Source organism: Protopterus annectens, chromosome 1.part2 (genome assembly GCF_019279795.1).
Source record: "Protopterus annectens isolate FY-2018-M chromosome 1.part2, PAN1.0, whole genome shotgun sequence".
NCBI classification, from domain to species: Eukaryota; Metazoa; Chordata; order Ceratodontiformes; family Protopteridae; genus Protopterus; species Protopterus annectens.
This window is the reverse complement of record NC_056727.1, coordinates 311,551,996-311,574,780: the sequence shown is the minus strand read 5'-3', so window position 1 is coordinate 311,574,780 and position 22,785 is coordinate 311,551,996. Positions and strand designations below refer to the sequence as shown.

Sequence of the window (22,785 nt, the reverse complement as noted above, 5' to 3'; positions counted from 1 at the left end):
AACACAGAAGTGATCCCCGGGGTGTATTTCCTATTTCCTATCCACTCATCAAGATTTTTCTTGAAGAGTGCTAATGAAGAACTTTGCTTGACATACATGGGTAACTTGTTCCAGAGTACAGGAAGTCTCTGGGACAGTAATCTATCCCTCCAGCGTGTCCTGTTTATTGTGGTGACAAGGTTTAGGTCCCTAGAGCGTGTAGCTCGGAGGGATTGGGATTTCTTTAGGTGTAGCATGTCCAACAGCTCTGGGTTTGACATAGCTTTATATGTTAGGCAGAGATCATCTCGAAGTAGGCGATATGCTATGGAGTAAAGCTGGAGTTTTTTGAGGCAGTCAGTGTAGGGCATTTGTTTGAGGCCAGTAATCCTCTTTGTGAGGTACTTCTGTGGCTTTCCAGCTGCTGCAGATGTCATGTGAGGTACATTCCAAAAGGGGCATTGTACTCTATAATGTGTCTAATGAGTAATGAGTAGAGGGGAACAATGACCTCCTTTTTCCTGGATGAGAACCCTTTTATGATGAGGTGTGCCACGTAGAAGGACTTCCTTACTACTGTGGCGATGTGACTATCAAAGGAGAGACTACTGTCCACCTGGGTCCCAAGGTCTCATGCATTCGGTGTTAAGTAGATTGCTGCTTATGTGGTAGTTCATGGGTACAGAGTTTTTACCAAAGGGGATGACACTGCACTTTTTGGCATTGGGCTTGAGGCCATGGCTCTAGCACCAGGCATCTGTCTCAGTGAGGCCCTTCTGTAGGATGTTCACATCATTTGGGGATTTGACTATGGCTCCTAGTTTGCAGTCATCTGCGAACTTCGTTAGCCAGAGGCCTTCTGTGTTAGCCTGTACTTCAGAGAAGTAGATACCAAACAGGAGAGGTCCCAGGACGGAACCCTGTGGTACTCCACTTGTTACTGCTTTGAGGTCAGATTTGGAGTCTGCAACTTTTACAGTGTGGGTTCTGTCAGTGAGCCAGTTGGCAACCCATCTTGTGACGTAGGGATGGTATACCAAATGGTAGGGGGTTGGAGGGAAGGGAGTTGAGGAAGAATGAAAATGGATAACACAGATGGAAAGTTATGGTGAGTACATAACTTCTTTATCTGATGTTGTCAATTTTCCTTCATTCCTCAACAATTGGAACTGAGTCCCCAGATACCTGAATCCCAGGAGGACTCTAAGAAAGGATATTATTGAGCATTGTTGAGCCAAAACCTGCTCTTCCCCTCGACACCAGATCCAATTTGTATTGAGCAATAAAGGTATGAGGATTAGCCCAAGTTGCAGCCACACAGATATAATTTATGGAAGACCTGGATAAACATAACGATGAAGTTGCCATGGACCTGGTTGAACAGGCTCTCAAATGTTTTGGCAACGAGAAATCCGATTTGTTACTGACAAAGGAGATGCAAGCAGTTAACCATCTGGCTAAAATTACTTTTGCAACTGGCTTGCCCAATTTCAATTCCGCAAAAGAAACAAATAATTGATAATTTCTCTAAATTCTTTGCTCTATACAAACAGAAACATAACTGTCTGAAAATCCAACAAATGTAACATGTATTCCCCTTTGTTCATGAAACTTGGAAAGAAAATTGGAAGATAATAGTGACTGATGTTGGATTGACACCACCTTAAGAAGAAAGGAAGGGTTGGTTCATAGTGCTACCCTATCTCTATGAAGTAGTAAATAAAGAGCCTTAGAGGATAAGGCTTGAAGTTCAAAGACTCTTTGAGCAGAGGTTATAGCTGCCAAGAAGATAGTTTTCCAGGTTACAAAATTTAGTCCACATCTTGCTGATGGTCAAAAAGAGACTGAGTTAAAGCTTATAAAACTAAATTCAAATCCCAAGGCGGAGTTGGATCCTTAAAAGGTGGTCTAAGAAAAAGGGTACCCCTTACAAAGCTTTAAAGAAGCTAAGGTGGAATTGCTAACTCCTATATGAAAATTAGAAATGTCAGCTAGTTGTACTCTAGTAGCTGAGGAACTAGCCTCTTCATTAAAAACTGCAGCCAAAAACTCAAGAACTTTATGTACTGAAAATAAAAATGTACTTACTGATGCTGAAAAAGAGTTAGTGTCCTTTCGTTGAGCACAAAAAACAAATCTTTTCCATTTACTTCTGTTAATCTTCCTAGTGGAAGCTTTATGAGAAGATAAAAAAATGTGACAGACAGGGGAGGACAGCCTGGATTGTATGGCTATCAATGGAAGTAGAGAAACCATGGGGTCAGCTTTAGGACTAAAATGTCTGGATGAATCGTGTCTGTCAGGTGAGACAGGAGGTCTGGAACTGGATCCAGAATCTATGCATAGTGAAATAGATGAGGCCAAAGAAAAAGAAACCAAATCTGATGAGGCCAATAAGGTGCAATGGGGATGACTTTGCTCTTCAATCATGGTGCTTTCTGGAGAAATTTGGGGATTAAAGGGGTTGGAAGTTAAGCATAGAGGAGACTAGGAGGGCCATTCGTGCAGGACAGCATCTCTTGCTGATTTCCCCAGCTGAGAGATCAAGGCACTCAACTTGTCTGCTATAATACTGGATTTCCCCAGAATGTGCGATGCTATCAGAAAATGATTGGCTGAGATCTCCCATTGCCACACTGTCAGAGCTTCTTGAACCAAGGGGTAAGATTTGGTTCCTTCTTGTTTGTTGATGTACCATACCACTGACATGCTGTCCATCTGAATTTCAATAGTCCTGGAAGGGAGAGAGTCTTGAAAGGCCTGTAATGCTAGCAGTACTGCTCTCATTTCCGGGACACTGACATGTATATGTTGGCCTGTTTGGGGGACCAAATGCCTTGGAATGTCTTTCTCAAGAAGCAGCCCCCCACCCAATTTTGGAAGTGTCCGTGGTAGCTATGGCTTTGGGCTTAGGAAGAATCTGATCTGGACGAATCTGGACGAATCCACCACCAGAAGTACTTTTTGCTTGCCTGAGTTATTATGATCTGGGTGGACATAAGTTGGTGTAGAATGGACCACTGAGTTGCTAAAGTCCACTGAAGAATAATCATGTGGTATATTGTTACTGGAATTAGAACTATAGCAGTGGACACTGACCCCAAGGCTTGTAGAATCAATCAAGCTGATAGAGAAGAATTCTGAATTATCTTTTTGACTTGAAACTGAACAGTTTTTATCCTTGGTAAGGGAAGCAGTTACTGATATACTGTACTGAACAAGTTCCCTATGAACTCTAACATCTGAGATGTTTCTAGCTGAGATTTACTGTGACTGATGCTAATTTCTAGATGAGAATAAATCTGGAGTATATAGTCTTGTGCTTTTATCAGACAAATCCTGGTCGGAGCGGTTATGAGGCAGTTGTCCAAGTACAGAAACACCCAGAATCCCTGCAGTCTCGGCTGAGCTGCTACTACTGCCATGCATTTGGTGAACACCCTGAGGGCTGTGGTGAGGCCAATGGGCAGTGCTCTGAATTGTTAATGACTGGCTCCCAGTTGGAATTGTAGGTATCTCCTAGACCACCTTTCATTTTTATGTGACAGTACGCATCCTGAAGATCTGCTGAGCACATCCAGTCATCCTTGTGTAGGAAAGGCAAAACAGACTGAACCATGACCATCCGGAACTTTGTAAACTGAACCAATTTGTTCAGATTACTGAGACTTAAAATTTGTCTCTAGTCCCCTCTTTTCTTTGGCACTAAAAAGAATTCCAGAACCTCTAGAAATAATCCTATGCACCCATGTATCTTTTGGAACGTCTAGCCAGGCTCTCTGGTGCAGGGACAGACGACCCCCGACTGCCTCCATAGGTGGATAACTGGGTCTCCTTTCAGGAGGCACTGGTAGAGTCCGTCAGGGAAAGAATCTCTGGACCCCTGCTTCTGTGGGCCTCCTCTGCTGCATGGGCAACTTCCACTAAAGTTCCCCCTCTGCCCCGGGGGATCTACCTTCATGTGGATCATGGAAAAGACCCTGGGACTTTCTGAACCACATTTTTTGACCACCTTGTTGATTCCTCTGAACCAAATTTTTTGACTACTTCGTTGATTTCTAGAAAAGGTTCTTTGAGGAGTCGAAAAATATACACCCACTGCAGACAGGATCTTACCATCTTGCTCACACATGATGAGTTTGTCTTTAACTTTAGGGAAAACAAAGAACTTCCATCAAAAGGTGTGTTGATGAAGGAGAATTTGAGGGGATCCAAGAACTCACAGAGGTGCATCCAAGCATGTCTCCTAATGGAAATGCCTGAGCCAGCAGCCCTTGAGGTGCCTTTAGTTACATGTGAAATGAGCCTCATAGACAAATTTGTAATAGATTATAGGGTAGCCAACTGTGAGGCAATAGAGCTCTGTGCTTTAGAAGTACTGGTCCCAAAGAGGGATTTGAAAAGTTCTTTAATCAAGTCCCTTTGACGTCTGATGAGGTGTGCCAAATAATTCAGCTACCGGACTGCAAAAGTCGCTGAAGTATATACACACTTCCTAAATCTGTCCAACACCCTGAACTCCCTGATAAGGGGATAGACAGATGAACTCTGTTCCGCAAGTTCTTTCTTTGTGGCTGCCACTATGACCATGTCATCTAATGGTACTCATTTGCTCCAAAACACTTTTCCTTTCGGTGGTGCCAGGATACTGTCTTGTCTCTCGGAGATCGGCTCAACAGTGTTGGGTTCCTTGTATGCCCGCCTAGAGATCAAATCAATGAGCTCATTAGCTGGCAGAGTCACCCAGGAGGTAGATGGGTCAGACTTAAAGGTTTCCAGGAATACCAATTCCTCTTGGGAAGGGTTATTGGCAGACCAACCACCCCTTTTCTTATGGATCTTCAGGATGTCTCCAAAGGAGACATCATCAGGTAGTGATCTTGAGGACCCTTCACCCTCATCAAAATTGTTATCTTCTGTAACCAACTCTTGAGGAGAGTCGACGTGCCTCTTCTTGCAATTTCTCTTCCCAGAGACTTCTTCGGTGGGATGTTCCTGAGAAGTATTGAAAGATATAAGAATACCCTGCTGGGTAGCCTAGAGACTTTGGGCTGGCTGTCCCTGTGGAATAGTGTGTTGAGGCTCAAGCACAAAGACATATGGGACCCAGAAGAAAGATCCGAGGGGGGTGGACTTGTTCATCCTGCATAAGCAGAGAACACGATTTCCACCACCTCAAAGGCAGAGTGCTCCAGGAAGAAGGATGCTGGCGGACCCAAAGGCAGCAAACCTGAGGCATAGGCCTGAATGGAGCTGTCCAATGCTGATGCTCAAAGGTGCAGATATGGCTCTGGCAACTTTGGAATCAACTCTAATACCTCGGATCCAGCAATAATGTGACTGCCTCGAGAATCCTCCGGCTCCAACACACACTGAGCCGGTGCACTAAGAGAATGTATTGCAGCACAAAGTATGACAATCTTTGGATCTGACACTGACAGTCCTGGAAGACTCAGATCCAAAGGCTCCAAAAACCAAGGGACGGATCGGAGAAGGAGCCAAGATGGGTGGAGTAGCACTGGTAAAGGGCTCCAGACCCAAAGGGGTAGGAGCTGGGAGAACTCCCATCTGAATTTGTGCCAATAGAAACTTCCTCATCATTCTGTCCACATCTGCTTCTGTCAGTCTCCTGGAAGAATGGGAAGAAGAGACCACTGAAGCGGACCTAGAATGGTGGCATCTCTCTAAAAAAGGTTAGGGCAGCCTGGAAGGAACATGGTCGAGAGAGGATGCATAACGGGTCTGTGGGAGTGATGTTGGATCCAAAGGTGTCAGATCCAATGAAAGAGATAGGGCATCTGATGAAGACAGATCTGAAAATTTAGTCTTCAGATCCAACCATTTTAACACTTTATGGGCTGGCTCTGTGGTAGGATCAGAAGACAGAGTGGAGGATCCAGAAGGGTCCGATGGATGCTTTCTGGGCTCCTTTTTGGCAGATTTGGAGCTCTGAGCTCCAGATAATGATTCCGAGAAGGTTGGAGGCTGAAGAACTTTCAAAATAAAAACAAGAGTCACCAAAAACAAAAGCGCTTAACTGGCGAATAAAGAATTTGGAACCAAGCGGCTAAAACTGTTTTTCGTGGTTTATTATTTTCCGTGTCCTAGTTCACACTAGTTTGGGTTTAGTTTCACCTTTCAAAGTAAGCTTGTTTTTCTGATCAACTAAGGCCTTCGGATTAAAAGGTTTGCAAATATTGTACAACACCTTGGCCCAAGTAATAAACACAGGAATCATCAGCATCAGATAGGGATCTGATGCCCACACTCCTTACATTTTTTTAAAGCTGCAAGGTTTTTCAGCCATCTTAAAAAAAAAAAAAAAAAAGTAGAATAATGCTGATAAGTTTTGTTTTTTTTTTTTTTTTCTTTTTTAAAATAGAAAGAAAGAAAAAAAGAGAAAAAAATGTACCAACATTGGTAAAGACAGAAACTACCACAAGGGTAAAGACACAGTAAAGAGAAAAATACCAACAATGGTAAGCAAGTTAAATTACAGTAAGTCAAGTGTAGGGTAAGGGAGGAATTGAAGTACACAGACAACAAAGATAAAGATAGCAAATGAAATAAACAATTTGTTCACTTATCTAAGCAAAAAAAAACACTAAAGCGCGAGAGCTCACAGCAACCAGGTCCATAAGTGAAGGCAGCAAATGACATCTGAAGGATGGTAGAGGACGAGAGTGTTATGGGTAAGGGAGGAGCTCAAGAGATTCCAGTATCCACGAGCTGTAAAAAGCAGCTGAGTCAGGTCAGACGGTCAGACTTGGACTCAATTGTTGGGGAATGAATGAAAATCGACATCATCAGATTATATGATTTTAAATCATCCACAAAACAAAGATGGAAACAACGTTGATTTCTGGAAGTTAAGCTGTAGCATATCCTAGTCGATTAAGTAAACAGCTTGAAGGTTCAGTCTTAAGCAGAAGAATGCTTTCTGCTTTGGTAAGCCAGGTTTTCCACTATGACATTATTGATGTTGAAAGTGCATAACAATGGGCCCCTAAAGATGGTCAGTAGGGTGATGATATGGGAGATTTTCTTGGGAATGTTGGTAATGAGAAGGTCTAATAGTCACTCACAGATTTAACATTTTGATGAGTGAGTTCTTGCAAAAGCTGGATGAGGCCAAGGTCAGAAAGACGTTCTGTGATGTCATTAAAGAATGCTACAAGGAAATTACATCTGAAGACACAGAATGGCCAGATTTTTAAGATTAGGATCTGTAGACATTATATATTGGAGGAATTAGAATCTGGTGAATAAGGAGGGAGACAGGCTCTTCTTCTCTTTTTGGCTTTTCCCATTAGGGGTCAACAGACTATTGATCACTTTTAGTTGACAGAATCGCTTTTATGAGACAGTTGGTCTGAGACTCTGATGTACAGTTGGCTTGACAGATTACTGTTGGGTTATGATGAGAACTGCATAGTAGGAGAGTTCCACCAGAACTTTTTTCTATAGCCTAGCATCTAAAATGTAAATACAACCTAAAAAAAGTGACAAATTCATGTCATCCTTTTTAAGCCAAAATTCAGTGGTGGCTATAATGTCACGGGCATTGGATAAGTTATTTTGGACAGTTCCTGCATTAAACATGCGGCATGACAGAAGGTTTGTGGGATACTATTATAGTGGTTGAAGGCATAGTAAGATCCAGAAAAGAAGTGGATTCAATGCTGGCTATTAGAAAAAGGATAACTGTTGGTATATAACTGCTAGAAATTTAAGCATGAAAATTAGACTATGCTTTTTTGATTATAGGTTGGGTTTGAGAAAGAGGATAAAGGGTTGGGGAGATTGGTATGGTGAAGATGAATTAATTTTATTTGACATTTATTTACCAGGAAATTCTGACTTGACCCATTTTCTGAAGAGGCTCAGGGCGAAAAGATCCATTTACAGATTTACAACATAAATTAATAAAAAAATGAGTATGACAACAGCAACCAGAAATCCAATATAATTACAGACTGAGAGAAATATTTTATATAAAAACAATGGAAATACATATGACAGTCTAGACAATTAACACAAACTACAAAGTAAATTTAGAGTGCAGGCAGAGGTAGGTAAAAACGTAGATAGTGGGAAACAGGCAGGGGATAAGAGAACATAGGGTGAAAGTGGCAAGGGAAGTGGAAGGAACAGTACAGAAGGGTTGAAATAAAGCAAGATATTGATGTAGACAAACTGACAGAATGAGTGGGGAGGGGTAAAGGAAAGGTATATGGCAAGTATGGAAATGTAGGTGTTTTAGCCTGGACCAGTACAAGTAAAAAGCCAGAAATTCTTTTACAAAGAGTGTTTAAACAGGTTAGCAGTAGATACTGTTTTAATGTCCATGGGAATTATGTCTTGAGCATTGGCCACAGTGTACGATTATAAACTATGTCCTACAAAGTTGTTTGGTTTGTAAATTGCAAGGGGCTGTTTTTCAGAAGAGTGCAGGGGATAGACTGAGTGGTAATGGTCTAGTATAGTAGTGACAGCTGGGCAGGATGTGGGTTTACATATTTAGTAAGCAAGGAGGAGTTGGATGTGGGTTTACATATTTAGTAAGCAAGGAGGAGTTGGATGAGGGTTTACATATTTTGTAAGCAAGGAGGAGTTGGATGAGGGTTTACATATTTTGTAAGCAGGGAGGAGTTGGATGAGGGTTTACATATTTTGTAAGCAGGGAGGAGTTGGATGAGTTTAAGATAGTGTGGTAGTTCAAGCCATTTTATGGATTCTAGTGCGGAGCAATGATGTGATTTCATAGGGCTGACTGGCTGCAAACCTTGCCACTTTGTTATAGCATCTGGGCAGTATGGATGTCAGTAAGGATGGGTGAAGTATACAGTAGAGAAGGAAGGAGATAGGAACAAGCTGGAATTAATCAACAGGGTGTAGATAGAAAATGTTTTAGCTCTGTACAGCATACCAAGTTTTTGGTGCTTTTTTTTTTCTTGATAGAATTTTTAATGCGGATGTCAAAATGACACCTAGCAATTTGGTACAGACAAACTCTATACTAGTGCTCTTCAGCAAGGATATTTAGAAGTTTTCTTTGGAGTTTGTTAGAGATTTAGAGAGGAATAAAAGTATTTTTGGGAGGGGTAAGGAGAAGCAGACTGTCATTTGGACAGTTTTTGATGGAGTTAAAAGACTGAGTTATGGTTTGAAGGTGAGGGAAACTGTCAGATATGCAGACAAGTGCAGTCATCTGCATATTACATAGAATAAGCTTTCAGGAAGGCTTTGTGTATATTATTAATAGATACATTGAAAAGAAGAGGTCTGAAGACAGAGTTTTGTGGTACTCCTCTGGTGACTGCTAGGTAAGGAGAAATAAAAAGACAGCCATTTGACAGATTGATATTGATCAGTCAGGTAGCTAGAAAGCAAAATAAATAGTTGTGTAAGAGAGACCAATTACAGTCATTAGGACAGCAATATGGTATAAGAAACTGAACTGAATGCTTTGGAAAGATCAAAGAAGAGAGGGAGACAAGTTTGTTCAGATTTCTGGCCTTGAGGATGATGTTGAGGAATGATAAAAAAGCCATTCATATATTATGAACTGTTCAGTGGGGGTTAAAAAGTATGTGGAAGTTGTCTGTGAATGCATTTTCCAAGAATTTTAGAGAAGGGAGATAGAATAGCAATTGGTCTAAAACTGTTTAATTGATTGTAGCTACCTCCCTTGTGAAGAGGGATGCTATAGAATTTTTTCAGAGGGATGGAACATAGGTTTCTTGTTTGGACTGATAATTTAGAATGCAGGCTGCGGAGGCAGTACAGGCGGAGACAAGCTCGTGGTATTTGGTAGCAAGAATGTTAGCACAGGAAGAGTGGAGGCAGACTGTAAGGAGAAAGTGGCAATATTAACCAGAAATCTGGTTAAAGCCAATTAACAAAGACAGAGAAATACTCCCATCAGGTTATAATATACTCACACTAGACAAAATCAACAAAAAAGCAGATGGGAGTTTCTGTTTTCTACAGAAATGTTTTAGATCTCTCCATTTACCATGATACTGTACCCACTTTCAATAATTGCTGTACCTCTCATCTCAGTCCTCAAACTGAATACTCACAAATCTCTAGCCATCAGAGGTGTATACATACTCTCTGGTAACAATACTCACTTCCTGGAAGACTGGAAACCATCTTGCTAAGAGATATTAACACTGAGTACCAAAGGCCATCCCTAAAAAATCCAACAAATTCAATTCAGCTATACAGCTTCTCTCAATTGATCAAGACTCCAAATGGAATGATCAAGGCCACATCTAAAGAATCCATCCTAGACTAGATTCAAGCATTCACCCCAAACAATATTGCCAGAAGTGCACTCTGCCTGATGGCCTGTATAACCTCCACCAAAGCTACACAATCAGACACCTCAAACAGCTCCACAAGGTTCATCACTATGACGCAGAAAGAAACCTCAGTAACTTCAAGAAAGAAATTTTTATTTTCTGCCAGCTCCAAATCAACTGGGTTCCACTTAAAACTCTCCCCACTGATGAAGCAACCGGTTCTACACCTTTGCCACTTCTGGTTAAGCTGGTCTAATACAGCTATATGAATTTGTACCACAACTCTCTGATGCACAAAACATAGGGCAGAATTCACAAATCCTCCGTGTAAGACTTAATAAGTCTTACACGGAGGCTGCAGTTGAACAGTATGACATCAGCGAGCCATGAATATTCATGAGGGCACACTGACTCATCAGTAACTCTTACACAGACTTAGTATGAAAGGGGCATGAACATTTAGACTGCTCAGCAGTCGGACACGCCCCTGCAAGTTGTTACAAAGCACAATGTCAGCACACAAGAGCAATGTCGCTCAAATGTACTTGCACCCAACAGCACACTCCCTGACATTGGAAACCCCAATCAAAGTTATAAAACGTAAAATATTAATTTTTTTTATTTAATCCACGATATAGCTGCCCGCATACCTCTCAACCTCTTAGAATAAGAAATCTGGACAAAGCCATTACAAAACTGGTACAAATAGGGACATGTTGTAAATATTGCTCTTATAAATTAGAAAGTTGATAGAATAACAGGTTTTGCATTAGTATGCATGTTCTGTATGATATGAAGTCTAAAACTCAAATGTGTCATTATTTTCTAACTTCAATCTTTAATAATTTGCGAGAAAGCCACAATTTTATGAAAAATGGACCAAAAATATAAGGCAAAAATTTGGACATTCTGTGAAAATCTGTACAGTTGAGAGGTATGCCCGTATTTGCGCGTGTGTGTGCGGGTGTGCCCATTGCCTAACCACAGTTAGCAATTGTGACAGTGAATAGCATATAAGAACTAATTATTCAAATTCTGCCAAGTAACAATAGTGTAATGGTAGAGCGTTAGCCCAAAGAGTAGGCATTCACGGTTTGAGTCCCACCACTACCTTTCTTATTTATTTTTTTTATGTTCCAAATCAGTTTATGAAATAATACCTGACATATATTATAAAAAGCAGTGAAATGGCCAATTTATTATTAAAGAAAATATATATTTTAAAGGCTCCAGATTTAAGCAGTGCTTTACCCAGCTAAATAGGGTTGCCCAAAGTTTAGCAGCGCTTTATCCAGTGCAATGTGTTTGCGCGGACGTGCGCACCGCGCCAACCAGGGCACTGTAGGGATACATATCCTACACAAGGGAATCATACAGACAGATGCCTGTCATCTGATACATGCTATATAGCAGTAAGCCGACTATGGCATAGTCATCCACATGTACTATACTTACTATCCCGTCAGTACCACATAGGTGGTAGCCCTCAACATGTATGTTGGGTACCAATGTGTACATACAGCCTCATGTTATGTCATGTGTCCCTTGGTATCCACATATCCATAGGTATTGTGGAGTCCCAAGGTGTGTCACATGAGACATTAGAGGCCTGGATGCATATCCACAAGGCAGTTGTACACCTATAAAGATGGTCTATTATTGTCAGTCGTTGTTGTGTATGAACATGTCTGACATATACCCCAGGCATATACCCTCACTCACACTACTGTTAAGTAACTGTCATGGGTGTGTGTGGCACAGATGTCCCTGGCCACAGATCACAACAGTGGATGGCCCTGTCACAGACATACATATGTGACCTACGATCTGAGAAACAGCGGCACAACCTGTCAATGGCAACAAATGTATTCATGTAGTATGCAGGCTTCACACCTATGTACTGATTAAGGAAACATGTACACATATATATTTACCATGCAGATACCTGATGTGTGCAATGCACTTACTGTTGTAATCATAATATGTCATAACATAGTAAAAGCAAAACCCACACCGCATTGTCCAAGACTGACACACACACACACACACACACACACACAGAGTCAGCGCTTACAGGATTCAAGCCCCTATCTAAGTATGTTATGACACTAGAGAGAAACGCCTTAGCGCAGCGTGCTATTTGCTTTACTGGGTGGTTTCCCTTCTCCGTCTGTATTTCTAGGGTGGTGACATCATCAGTCTTTCCAAAGAGGAATATACATCTTTAGTGTGTTTTCCCAGTCTTCAAAAAGGCCACTCCTTTCAAACAGAACTGCGCACACACAGTTAGCGTGTATAGGATTCAAACCCCTACCTAAGTACATTATGACACGAGAAAGATGCATTAGCACAGCGTGCTATTTGCTTTACTGGGTGGTTTCCCTTCTCCTTCTGTATTTCTAGGGTGGTGACATCATCACTCTTTCCAAAGAGGAATATACATCTTTAGTGTGTTTTCCCAGTCTTCAAAAAGGCCACTCCTTTCAAACAGAATTGCACACACACAGTTAGCGTGTACAGGATTCAAACCCCTACCTAAGTACATTATGACACGAGAAGGATGCATTAGCACAGCGCGCTATTTGCTTTACTGGGTGGTTTCCCTTCTCTGTCTGTATTTCTAGGGTGGTGACATCATCAGTCTTTCCAAAGAGGAATATACATCTTTAGTGTGTTTTCCCAGTCTTCAAAAAGCCCACTCCTTTCAAACAGAATTACACACACAAACACAGTTAGCGTGTAGAGGATTCAAACCCCTACCTAAGTGCATTATGATACTAGAGAGAAATATGCATTAGCACAGCGCGCTATTTGCTTTACTGGGTGGTTTCCCTTCTCCGTCTGTATTTTTAGGGTGGTGACATCATCACTCTTTCCAAAGAGGAATATACATCTTCAGTGTGTTTTCCCAGTCTTCAAAAAGCCCAATCCTTTCAAACAGAATTGCACACACATACACCCCCCCCCCAACACACAGTCAGCACTTACAGGATTCAAACCCCTATCTACATGTGTTATAATACTACAGAGACATGCATTAACACGGCACACTTTATGCTTTACTGGGTGCTTTTCTATACCTGCTATACTTGTAGGATGCTGACATCACCAGACTTTCCAAAGAAGAATGTAACTCCTTCATTGTGTCTACAGTCTACAAAAAGGCCACTCCTCTCAAAGGATGTGACACACATACACAACACCCCCCCATACACACACACATTCAGCATTTGCAGGTTTCAAACCCCTACCTAACTATGTTATGATATTACAAAGACAGGAATTAACACGGCGCGCTATATGCTTTACTGGGAAGTTGTCTCCACCTGCTATACTTGTAGGATGCTGACATCACCAGACTTTCCAAAGAAGAATGTAGCTCCGTCTACAAAAAGGCCACTCCTCTCAAAGGATGTGACACACACACACACAGTCAGCATTTGCAGGTTTCAAACCCCTACCTAAGCTATGTTATGATACTACAAAGACAGGCATTAATACGGCATGCTATATGCTTTACTGGGCATTTGTCTACACCTGCTATACTTGTAGGATGCTGACATCACCAGACTTTCCAAAGAAGAATGTAACTCCTTCATTGTGTCTGCAGTCTACAAAAAGTCCACTCCTCTCAAAGGATGTAACGCACATACACAACACCCCCCCCACACACACATTCAGCATTTGCAGGTTTCAAACCCCTACCTAACTATGTTATGATACTACAGAAACAGGCATTAACACGGCACGCTATATGTTTTACTGGGTGTTTCCTTTTCACCTGCCACATTTGTAGGTTGCAGATATCTTCGAACTGGTCATGGTAATGTCTGTAGTAATTGCAGGAATGAGCCATGTGTGTGGGAAGGTGTCCAATGGCTCTGTGTGAGTCAGCTGGACAGGTGTATGGGTGATTGTATGTTTGGCCATGGGATATCTTCTGTGTCCCTGCTACACAGATGCACAATGGACTGTACATATATGGGCTATCTTGTGTGACCTACTTTTCACATGCACAGTATTCAAATTGGACATGTTGCACATGCCAGACACACTCTGTCTAGGTGTGTACATGCCCTAGGGCAGATAGCCTAGGATCAGACTCTGCACCTATGATAATGTTCAGGATTCACACCTGTTTATTGATGATACCCTTTGCAGGTGTTTATCGTCTTTGTTTCCCCACTTTCTATGAACAACTTGGGTATCCGCAGCAAAGATGTGATTATGACAGGGTTCGACTATATTGTATATGTGTCTATTGTCATATAGCTGTGTGCACAGGCCAGACTGCTGGATAGTGTGTGGTTCCTGGGTTGACACCTGTAACTGCCTGATAGGTATGGACCATTGCTATACTCTGACATGGCCTATGTGTGTGAGCATGCCCAGTGTAACCTTTCAGAATGTTGTTGACTGAGTTCCACTACCATAGTTGATTTATTCAACGTTTTACCTGTAGCTAAAAGGCTTGTAGTCTGCTCATCTGCAACATAAAACACCCCTGTCAGTCTCGAACCCTAGACCTTGGACACACTAGACTGCTTAAATTATTACTAAGCCACAGCAGATCTAAAATAATTTGATGCTGTAATAAATATATCATTCCTTACAATGAAGGAATGTACAGGAATAATAGAAAGGCCATTAGACAAAGCCTGTTCTGTGAATCCTTAACAGCCAGTGTTGTGGAATTGCATTACATGACAGTGATAAGAGAAGCAGTCATTCTAGCAAATAATAACGTTACAGAAGCACTTTACAAACCACACACAGTATCAGGGCACTACAAACACTAGCATATCTGAGTGGGGCAGACGCCATAGCTCTTAAATATGTTCTATGCAAGTTCATGATTGTGCAATGTATGTTAGCTGTGTCAGTCTCACTCCCTCTAGAAAGTACTGCTGTCATGTATAGAGGTGGGGTATTACACAATGAATACTGACATTAATAACAGTAGACACTGCTTGCAACTGCAGCCACTAACATTTTTTTTGTCAGTTAAGCTTTTTAAGTTTTCACTTCTCTTAGTTAACTCCAGTGTTGCAGTGTCTCTTGACAGAAACATAATGGGCTGTTGTTTTCAGAGTTTTAAGTGCTGGGCTGGGCTGGGTTTGTGTACTGCCTGTGTGATTGCCTGATTCTGATTATTTCCACCTGCTAGCTCTGCTGACTCTCCCTGGTTAACTTCCAACTGTTTGTTGTGCTTCCTTTTCCCTTTCCATTCCCTCAGGGGGGCGGACACAGTGTGCACCTTCTATTTCTTGACTTTAGCTAGGATACCTACTGACACACCTCTTCCAGTGATGAGCAACTGACAGCTAACACATGCCACTCTGCTCCAATGAGATTAGCTTCTTTCATACATACCCCCCTCATGATGTCACCTATATCCTACTCTGTTACTCCCCTTATCCTAGTCTTACACTCCACTGACTGTGCTCATTTGCTATGTAGACTTGGGATTCACTATCCTTACCCTCATTTGCATAGGATTGCCTACTAATGCTTGGTTACATCTCTTAGTCTGGGTTCCCCGCTTAGCAACCCCTACTCGGTAGCCATGTTGTCTTCAGCCTGCCATTGACTTGCATTGTACATTACAAATTCACATAAAATCCACATTTGTGGATTTTTATTATTAGTTTTCTGGTTCTTAGAGCACAGCCCTTTAGTGCAGCACTGCGCTACGCTTAAACATCGGAAATCGGACAAAAAAAAAAAAAAATTAATTTTTTTTTTATTTTGCATCAGGAAACATTGCCAATGGCCATATATTTGGCCATTGGCATGTTTCCTCTACTGGATGCAACCTTTATTTTGAGCTGTCACGGCTCCATTTTGCTATTTGCAGAACGGTACTCAGTTGTCAACTGAGTACATTTCTGCAAATAACACTACTCTTACTCGGACAGGTTCAGGTTTCCTGAATCTAAAATCTACCTCATTTGCATGCCTTTCAGCTGCAATTGAGGTAATTTGCATGTCCCCGCCCTGTCCGTGTAAGAGCTGTGTTAGGAGCTCTCTTGCACACCCCTGCAGGCTGTTCCTGGATCGCTCGTCGGACATGATGGCTGCATGGAGTCTTACTCTACTCTTAGACTCCGTGCAAGCCATCATGAATCCAGCCCATAATGTACTATCAGTGCATCTACACCCTCTTCAATCGTCTCATCTCTTATCTTCCCTGTGCCTCCTCCCCACCTTCCTTTCTTTGTGCTGCTCTCCTATCTGTGTCCGAGACTTTGAACAACTCTTTATAATAACTAATATTCTGACATAAAACCTGACAATCTATGCATACTGATGATACTGCACTGCATATACCTCCATGTCTTTAAAAATATTAATGTACAACTCATGTAACTGTTATTTTTAATCAAAACTGTTTGTGAATGATGCAACTGATATCAAGGATGTCTGAATAATGAATAAGACTGTCTGCAAATGATGAAACAATGCAAATGATATCATGATGACTCTATAATGGAGCTTTAGCTTTTCTCTCCAAACCTCTGTTCAAAAAAGCACTGCTCAGTTGGCATTTCACGGTAAACAAATGCCAATAAATAAATAAACAACTAATATTGGAAGTGGGAGGTTGTATAGGACAGAATGGGTTTGTAAGGAGCCATTTATGAGATTAGCTATGGTGTCCTTGAAATAGGAGTGTCCTCTGGCAGCCATTTCAGTGTGATGAATATCAGGGTAGGGGGCTGGGACACTAACAGTTCCAGGGTGAAGGACTTTGTTAATAGATGATCAGAATTTCTTGGGATTGTTTTTATGGTTAATTTGAAGGTGTAGGTAACAGTGTTTCCTTTCAGTACTGACTTATTTTTGGTGAGATTTCAGTGTTGTTTAGACATTTGTAGCTGGACAGGAGTTTTGTATTTTTGCCATTTCTCCAACCTTTACCTCTCTGTTGCATAAGTATTTTCCTAGATGGGACAGCCAAGGGGGTCTGATTGGTTTTAATGCTTCTCCTTCTTAAGGGACATTAAGAAATATAAGAAATAATCAGTTAAAACTATGTACTGCATCACTTAGAGTTAAGGTGTGGAGAAAAGACCAACTTCAGGGATTGTTAAGGTATCACTGGAAACATCAGGGTTAAATTTTGTAAGATTATGGGTTTGTCTATAAAGGTACTGCTTGAGAAGAAGGGTTACAGTTCTGTGGACATAGTTGTGATGGTGGCTGCTGACAGAATCTGGGAGAATGCCATGAGAGTGAATATGGTTAGGATTTAAAACCAAGATCCATTCTATAGTGGTACCATTGTTTGCTATTTTTTTATGGAGTGAAAGGAAGGTTATGAGCTGTGAAAAGCCATATAGGTTGATACTATGACAAGGGCAGTCTTACTTAAGTAACCATCAGTCTATATTGACATCACCAGGATAATGGTTTCGTAGGGTGTGTTATTGGATATCCAGTAAAGGAAATCTTCCAGAAGGAGGATATTGTTTCCAGGGAGGATACAGAAGGCAATAATTTACAGATTCTTGTGGTTACTTAATTTGAGAAGACAGATAACCAGTTCTGCACTGTGGAATTTAGGTACAGTGATAGGAAAGGGAGAAAGAATGAGAGACTTGTAAGATACAATTGACCAAACCACCTGCTTTTTGTGCAATCTGTCAGAGTGAATTTTATAGCCTGGAGGAAAAATCTCTAACATGAGGTTTAAGCTAAGTTTCAGATACTGTAATAATAAGTGGGAGATTTGTTCTGAAAAACTGAGGGGTTGTGAAATCAGGATGTGAGACTATCGGAGGAGGGATGTTTCTTGAAATGAGCTGTTGAGGGTGTTTTACAGTAGTCAGAGATTGAGAAAAGTATTAGAAGGAAGGTAGAAAATAGTGAAGTGTGTGCAGTGCATTTATTATACAAATGGCTTGAAAAAGGGTGTAGGATTTAAATAGTACTCTGCTGCAACCAGGAGACAGGGGTGAGTGGTGGGGTAGAGAATATTAAGGGATTAGTATGAGGCCTTTGTCTATTGGAACGTCATGGTATGCATCTTTTACATCTAACTTTACCATAAGACTTCCCTGGGGAATGACAGATAAGATTCTGAAACGTCAACATCATGAATTTTTGAACCTTCACATACAAATTTAGAAAAGAAAAAACAACAACTGGTCTCCAAAAAGACTCTTTTGGGGGGGGGGTAACCATAAATATTCTGAAACAGAAGCCTTTGCTCATTTGATTTAAAGCCACTGTTTTCACGACTTCTAGTGTTATCAAATGCTAAAGAATCTAAGGAAAAAATGATGTCTGGTTGGGAGGGTGGAAAGGAACTCCCCTGAAAGGAAGTCCTAAATGCATCCTTCCTGAACCACCTTTAACACACAAGAGTCAACAGCAATTCCTTGCCAAAGAGAATATACAGAGCCAGTTGCTGGGACGGATTTTACATGATAGGGGGAGAAGGGAGGAGGTTGTGGGGGAGAATGCTAGTTTAGTCAGTGTGAAGTTGTAGACTGTCTTTTTTTAAGAAAAGATCCTTCTTTCATGTTGTTCCGCTCCTATCATCTTTTTCTATTTCCCTGTTGATGTTGAGATGGCAGGGTTTGTTTTATTTTATTTTCTAGATGTAAAAATTATTTGGGAGATTTGTAAGAGGTGGGGGCCTGAAAATCTTGGAAACTTCCTGAATTAATTTTCCTCTCTCAACAAATTGTTTGAGGACCATAGTAGCAGATGGGCCAAATAAAACCTTATCAAAAGCAGAATTTAATGTAAGACTTTACTTCATCAGAATACTTTTGATTATGCACCAATGCATATCTCCTCAAAAAAGTAAAAGCAGCAGTACCTCTAGACACAGTATCTGCACAATCATATACATTCCTTAAGGCATGTTTAGATACTAAACAGAAATTTAAAAAGTACAGTAGTGTCTACTAACCATAAACGCAGATGTCTGAGTGTCTTCACTATCGCAGTAATTAACGTATGGGTTATTCTTGCTGCGGTAGCCCTGGGTCAACCCAAGTACCAGAGAATTAACTCCCTCCTCCTTGGCTGGCAGACACCCTGCATTTAACTTCAGGACGTATGGGTACAAGGGTCATCATCCAGTACTATCTTACAGGTCTTTCCTGCCTCAGCAGAAAAAAAGGTGCCCCCCAACCCCAAAAGTGAAGCTCCATGCCCAGAGCACAAGGCACACAGAGGTTCCTACTGTGGACCTAATAGGAAAGAAGAGAAGGCAGGATGGGAGAAGGGAAGGGGAAGGGATGCCTACCCCAGTCTTAAAGAATGACAGAGGGGAGGGAGGAAAGACATACTGCAACAGTGAAGACAGTTGAACATTTACATTTATGGCAAGTAGACACAACTGAATTATGTTCATTGTGTTTGAGCGTTACAGTAATTATTATAAAGGAGAATTCCCAAAGTTGAGAAAGGAAGAGGCTGGAGGAGAAAGCAAATCCTGCCCAGATTTTGGAAAAAACAGCAAGATTGCATTGTTTAGTAAAGGTATGGAGAGAGGACCAAGTGTCTGCTTCTAAAACTCCCCTGATGGGGACCACTCTAAAAATGCACTAGTAGTGGCAGTAGCCCTGGTAGAATGAGATCTAATCCACTGCGAAATTTGTTTTCCATATTGTTGGTAACAAAAGGCAATATAGTTGGAAATCCTCTCATAAATGGTTTGTTTGCTGATAAGCTTTCCTAGTTTGTTACTAGCAAAGGCTACAAAAAGCTGATTGGACTTTCTGTCTTGGTCCTATCCAGGTAGTATCTGAGTTGATTGTGAACATCAAGTTAATGTGAGATACCTTCCCCCTGATTCTGAGGTCAAGGAAAGAATGCAGGGAGATGAACACACAAATTTAGAGTAACCTCAGACAGCACCTTTGGCATGAAGAAGGAATTTGTCCAGAGCATAACTCTGTCCTGGTGAAAATAAGAAAATATTTGAGTTTCATGAAGGCTTGCAGTTCAATATATCAAGTCAAATGACTCAAAGTCAGGGCTTTGTTCCTCTATAACATTTGTAGATGCCCAAGCTCATGTTTAAAATTTGTTACTGAAACTGTGTGTTAAGTAACCATGTTTGTCAAAAATATAAATGACTCTGAAAAACTGACCCTAACAATTACCTGCCATTCCTATTATTGTGCTCCCACCATAATCAAGTTTTCATGCTTTAAAGACCTGATCATGCCAGCACTTTTATATCACAGCAAATGGGACCCTCCTTTCTAGGGCAGAACTGTCTTTCAGCAACAAAACTTACAGCTAGAATACTGGGAACTGCAAGCCAAGAACAAGGTGGCTACTACTAGCCAGGCTAATCCTGTGTGTTAAACATGCACTGGACACAAATGGCAGCACTGCTGATGTTTTTTTTTTACAGGTGCAATGACATTTTACTTTATGCTGTCTGCATAGCACATGACAAGCACTTCTGCACCAGGGGGTATCTTTCTGGTCTCCAAAATGGGATGTCCCAGCAATGGTAACTCCTAATCCCTTCCTTGAGATATGAAAGAGGGATATCAGTGGACATCCCCATCTTACATCTCAACTGTCCAGATTTTTGCAGAATGTCCAGATTTTTGCTCAAATTGTTGGTCTGTTCCTCATAAAATGTGTGGTTTTCTGGCAAATCACCGAGATGATCCGAGCACTGAAGTCACAAAATAATGACTTACATTTGAGTTTCAGACTTCAAATCTTTCAAATAATGCATGCTAACATAAACCCTGTTATTCTAGCAGCTTTCTAACTTTATAAGAGCAATATTTAAAATCTGTCCCTATTTTTCAGCTTTTGTCCCTGAATTATGACAGGCTTTGTCCAGATTTCTAAAGAGGTTGAGAGGTATAATCCCCCATCCACATAAAAAAAGCCCATTCTTGCCCATATTCAAAAGCACAACTTGGATCTACGGATGGGCAAAACATTTATCCCAGGACTGACCGCTGTACTACTAATAGGCACAGGCAGTTCTTAAATGCTTTATTCAATGCATGAGTCTATTCATGTTTATGGTATGATTTAATTTAATGTCATTAGGGGTAATATGAAGTTACCGACTATGGAATGGGTAAGGCCAATGTAACACCAAATGGGATAGGTCAGTTAAAGCATCAAAATGGAAATGGTTAGGTCGACAAGGGCAGCTAGCCTATTACTTACCTATGAAACTATGAATCAGTACCCAATGCTACTTTCCGAGCAAGTTCCTTCACTGCCGTGTCCATCAGTCAACACTGAATTATTCTCTAGGCTACAACCCCTACACACCAGTAGAAACAAAACTAAATCTACTACCTAGCATTAACTGTTTTACAAGGACTTGTAAAAATGGGCCAAGTGAAGAAATAATAGGTTACAATGAATGTATTTTTAATAAATATGGCTGAAAATGCAGCAATATTTTACAAATTAAATACATGGACAATAACAAAATAATTTATAGGACTTCTTCATATTCTGTTCAGAATCCAGCAAAGCTTACTTTCATGACCAAAGCTCAGTAAATACAAAGCATACTAACATGTTCAAATGACTGTCGTCTCTTCTTACAATGAATTAGCTCTGTCTCCACCTTCTCTGCCAATTCCAATTTTCGTTTGTTCCTCTTAAATGCTGCTACACTGAATTCTGCAGAAGACATCAAAAACAGCATTAATTACACATTATTGCCACAAAAACAGGACTATATTTTTGCATCAGTCAAGAAAACAGGAGTACATTTTTGCATAGGTCAAGTAAATAAAGTGCCATTTTCAAATGACAGGATAAAGCTGGATATTCTGTACTAAAAAATGTCATTCTTCAAATGTTTCTTTCTTTACTGTTGGCAAGACAAAAACTTTTCTATAGTTTGAACTTATTAAAAAACAAGGTTTTGTATATAAAGGAAACATATAAAATAAAACATGCATGTTCAAAAAATAGGATATATGATCACGTTAATATATTTCAGAATTCAGAGGCCTTGCCATCTGCCAACAGTAAATTCTTACAGTAACTTATTATTTTATGGGTGCACTGAAATTGTTAACTGTTAAAATATTATTTCCTTTAATCTTTTTAACTGGTACTGAAACATCAAAATAAACACAAAATCATCTACTCAACCGTCAAAAAGCAAATTTGGCATTTAAACAAAGAAGTTATGTACTCACCATAATGTTCCATGTGTGTTGTCCATCTCGCCTTCATTCCATACTGGTTATGTTCGGAACCGATCCCCGGTTCCGACTCGGCCTTATCTAAAACCTTGAGGTCTTTCACTAGCTCGTGGCTGATACCCTATCCCATGATGCTCTAGGAAACTCTCCAGCTCTTGTTTGCTGGTATAACAACAGGAACATATAAAGAAACTTTCTACTTTAAAGAACTATGAAGAGGGTCAGACAGTATTAGTCACCAAATGTATCCGCACGGTCCTCCAGGAACTAATGGTTGGTGGAAGGAGGGTGGGATGTAAGAATGAGAGCGAGATGGACACCACACATGG

General features: G+C 40.8%; 1 protein-coding gene across 2 annotated transcripts in view; it reads right to left on the bottom strand.

Annotated features, from left to right (window-relative positions):
- TASP1 (taspase 1) overlaps positions 1–22,785 on the bottom strand; it is a 1,724,078-nt gene that overhangs the window by 1,133,915 nt on the left and 567,378 nt on the right. For both annotated transcript variants that reach the window (XM_044056205.1, XM_044056211.1), the window contains exon 8: positions 21,817–21,923. In XM_044056205.1, coding sequence (XP_043912140.1) covers positions 21,817–21,923 — 107 coding nt within the window. The remainder of the gene's footprint in view (positions 1–21,816; positions 21,924–22,785) is intronic.